General features: G+C 35.3%; 1 protein-coding gene across 1 annotated transcript in view; it reads right to left on the bottom strand.

The window, feature by feature from the left end:
- Window positions 1-1,481: 1,481 nt before the first annotated feature.
- Window positions 1,482-4,405, bottom strand: part of LOC107661145 (low-density lipoprotein receptor-related protein 1B-like) — a 349,019-nt gene continuing 346,095 nt past the window's right edge. The window contains exons 88-90 of the mRNA XM_016450614.1: window positions 3,729-3,879; window positions 3,143-3,217; window positions 1,482-2,581 (exon numbers count right to left, since the gene is read on the bottom strand). Coding sequence (XP_016306100.1) covers window positions 2,435-2,581; window positions 3,143-3,217; window positions 3,729-3,879 — 373 coding nt within the window. The 3' untranslated portion in view covers window positions 1,482-2,434. The remainder of the gene's footprint in view (window positions 2,582-3,142; window positions 3,218-3,728; window positions 3,880-4,405) is intronic.

The following is a 4,405-nucleotide window of genomic DNA, read 5'->3' as shown; positions in this document are numbered from 1 at the left end:
TATAGCCTATTTTCAGGCGCTGCGTAATATCATTGCACCTGCTGCACCCATGGTACGGCAGCAAAGTTCCTTGATTATTACGCCGTAATGAGAGTATAGTTCCTAGCCACATCAGCCTAGAAAATTGCAACTTTTAATTTTCCGTCGGTCTTAGTACACGATGTAACTACAGAAGAGTCAAATTTTAAATAGGAAAAATATAGAAACTCTTTGGTCATTTTTGAGCGAGATGCTAATGGTCTAATCAGATTCAATGATCAATGCTAAGCTACAGCTAAAAGTGCTACCGCCAGACCCGGAGATCGGCTGAATGGATTCGAAAATGGTAAAACTCAACTGTTTAACTCTAGGGGAGTTGGAAAATGAGCCTATTTAAAAAAAAATAGTGGAGTGTTCCTTTAAGGGGGGCATCTTTTCCTATAGTCCTTTTACAATATGCAACATGCTATACATAGAGTAATCAGTGCTGCCATTACAAAATTGTTTGTGGATGCAAGGTTCTGAACCTGTTCATAAAATATTCACACATATTATATTATATTTCTGAGTTGCAGAAACTAACCACCAAAACACACACACATTTTGCAGATGTGACTGTGTATTCAACGGAAGTACATTAAACCCATGTAAATGATCAAGAATCATTGTAATTCAAGAAATGTACCCATGGGAAATAGGAAATGAAGGAGCTTTCCACTCAGCATGGAATCGTGCCTTCATTTGGAATTGGCTTTGTTAACTCGTTAAAAGGTTTTAAAGGAGTTTACCCTGATAATGTCACCCTAGTTTAAGACTTATTGTCTTAAACACAATCCTGTACAAAAAATTGTGGGAATTATGTACAGCATCAATGCCACATGCATGTCGGAATAAATTAGACATGGAAAGGTTTTGTAATGGCCACCCAGAGCATGTATCGGTGGAAATGTATTCACTACAGTCTTTGCATGCAGGTTTAAAACAGTTTTGAATTATAACTGTTAACACTGATAGTAAGAGTGAATATTATCCTTGCTGATTTCACTGCTGCCAACATTGAGACCTGAACCCCTCAACTTTAACTTACTGATTCATATCTCAAACTGTCCCGCTTCTGACACTCCTGTCCAAGTACAAAGCAGGAAATGTCACTCAAACCAAAAGCTAGAATTTAATGAAGTGAAGTTTAGAGAGAAACAGGAATCCTGTTTGAAATGGAAATAAGATGTCTTTATTTTATATTGATTTGCTTTTTATATAAAAAAGTACTTACATTTAATACATTTTTTTCCAAAATACAAGCAGCCAAACGACATATAAATCAAATACAAAATTATAAAATCTGTTGTACCTTAGTAGCGTCTCTTCTGAAAGTAACCTGTAACATGATATAATTCATAATCTCTAAAATTCCCATGTAACAGCAAGTTTGATTTCCTCCGGTATCAATGACATGACAAGGATTTGTGACCTATACGTGATATCTTGTCCTAGGTCTATTGTCTAACAGTGATGAAGTCAATTTTGTCAGCCTTAATTTGCTTGATGACGCCGGTGTAGTTGTATTGCTGAGCTCAAATGTAGCTTTAAGCAGGCAAAGTAGCAGAAAAGAAGCATTTTTTTTTTACAGTCTTCTTTCAAACTACCAGATTGTAGTTTAATGACCATCAAACCGACTTCAGCTCTGCAAGAATGTTGCCAAGCCGTAGACCAGATTGCACTCTGTCAATAATTCCATTCAGTGCTGAGCTATCCCAGCATGCCACATGGTTGGGGTTCACAAACATGGTTTATAATTGCAGCATTTTTGGGTGGTGGAAATGAAAAATCACATCATGAAGCAAAAGTAAACAACACTGGATAGATTTAAACTCATATCTTCACTGAGAACTGACTGAAGTCATGTGGTTGACTTGTGTAGCCCTATGTTGTGGAAGAAAGCGGTAGGGGGGAAACAAAAAAGAAAATGTTACATGAATATAACAAAAACTCTTATAATGGCACAAGTATGGCATTTCTAGCATAATTAAATATGATAAATGAGGTTAATACTATAACGGAAATGAAAACTTTCACAGTGTAATGTGAAGTAAACACTAGAAAGAAAAAAGGCAAAGCTGTCATGATGCACCAAGGCAATGTACTTTAAACTTAGGAAGAAATAAACACACAAATAAAAAAAAATGAAACTATTGTAGTTTTGTTAACTGTCCACAATGTGCAAATGAGCAGTTGTGTATCACAAGTACAGTTCAACAAAAATGCTAAAAAATTAAACGGACAAGTATGACTCCAAATATTGCAACAGACATGAAGGCGCAATGCTGATGGTGCCAAGAAACCAAATATAAACAAGATATCTGGAACCTGATAGGAAATAGAAATTTTTTTGTTTTGCTTGTGTTTTATACATTTTGTACATTTAAGTAAAAAAAGAGTACAAAGTGTAGTCAGGCTATGCGGCGGTTTCTCGAATCGTCCCCTCAAGTTTCAAGTTCTTTGGGAGTAGCTCTCTCCTTTCGTCAATGTTGATGACTGGTTTGCGACAGTTCTGACCATCGAGGTACATCTTCGCATACATCGGATTGTAGTAGTTCATTGGCTGTTTGGAGAGAAAATTGTGGAAAATTGACATTCATACTCCCTTTAAAAAAATGGCAGAATGGCATATTAAAGGAAAACTTACATATAAATAAATGAATTCAAATGAATTGTTTAATAATAAATAATAATTGATTAAATAAATCATAAAAATACTACAAAAATGAAATGAATTGAAAACAAAGTTCTCAAAAAGGTTCAAGGAGTCGGACTGCGGCAGGAATCAAATGTGGTTTCTGTATCATCATTTGGATTGGTGCTATTTAATCATGCTTATAGTGACATGCTGATGTCAGCAAAGGATGATAAATATTTCATAACTGTCACTCACAACCCCATCAACCTCACCTCCTGCATAAATCAACCACAAAAAAATGAGAAACATAAAAAACGCAGCAGAAGTTGAGCCGTAAAGCCATGCACATACTATCATGGCGACACGCTTTGACACATTCATGCGAACCGCACACGGCACATGCATGCAAAAATATAATTGAGAATGACTTTGTTACACGTGACACTTAAGTAAAAAAATTGAGACAAAGGAGCCCAAGGCGATCACCTGTCCAGGTATTACTTCCTTAGGGACAGAGTGAATATTCAGCGTGCAAGGGTCACTGGATTTTACACACCAGCCCTGGAACACACACAGTTGACCCAGCATGCAGTCGACATTTAGAATGTCATTGTCACTAAACAACATCAATGTAAACACTGCTATTAAGACAGATTTAGACAGAAACACGTACATAGCATGAAACAAACAGTCAGTAGAAAGCAGTATAGCATTATAGCATTGCTTTTAAGAGGCATGAGACTTTAGAAACAGATGTCAGAGTTATTTCTGTGCAAGGGTAAAAAAAAATTATGTTTGCAGCTTTAATGAGGCAAATTCTCAAGGTAAAAGCAACCGCAGGAACAGTGAATATTTTTCATTGGGTGGGAGGATTCAGGCAAAAGATAAAAGCCCTGGTGTAAAGCTATAGGTAATATTACATATTTACACTTGTCATTTATTCAACAGATATTTTACAGGCGAGAACAGAAACATGTTCTTTCTGGAACTACCACATTGCTATTTATGGATCTACATCATCAACCCCAGAGATTTCTTGTATTAAGGGTGTTAAAAAATGGCAAACACAAACCTTGTGGGGATCAAGTGTGAAATTTGGTTTGAGAAGGCTTCCGGCATCTGCGTGGTTGTCATGGTCCACCTCATACATGTTGTAGGAAGGATTGCCTATCTCCACATTAATGCCTCCATTAGTTATGGGCTGCCGTTGTACACGTTTCTCCCTGCGACAGAGAAGCACTTCAAATAGACGCAGATGTCTGTTGTTTTTATGTGCTGTGCATTTTTGAACATGCATTCAAAATACAAAGTGGCTTATTACTAAGGATGTCAAATTAAGATGATTACAATGACACTCAAAGGCACATCAGGCTAAAAAATAGCAAGGTGTGATGCAACAGAAAAAAATGCATCTGTCTGAATGCGTATATATCCAGCATTTATTTATTTTTTGTCTATTTTGTCCATTTAATAATTTCGTCTGCCATAATAATATAATGTATGCCATGTTCTTGACTACCATAGAGCTAAATGAAAAGATTCATTGTTAAATAAAAAAATAAAAAGGAAAAAAAAATTAAATGAATTAAAAAAATGTTGTCATTAACAAATTAACATAAAAGTATGATGTATCAAATACACTAAATTAAATAAATCAATACTACAGATATAGTATTGATTATATATTTTATGTAATACACACACACACATACATATATATATATATATATATATATATATATATATAAA

Source organism: Sinocyclocheilus anshuiensis, unplaced genomic scaffold, assembly GCF_001515605.1.
Source record: "Sinocyclocheilus anshuiensis isolate Anshui unplaced genomic scaffold, SAMN03320099.WGS_v1.1 scaffold2056, whole genome shotgun sequence".
In the NCBI taxonomy this organism is placed as follows: Eukaryota; Metazoa; Chordata; class Actinopteri; order Cypriniformes; family Cyprinidae; genus Sinocyclocheilus; species Sinocyclocheilus anshuiensis.
This window is presented reverse-complemented; position numbering and strand designations above follow the sequence as displayed.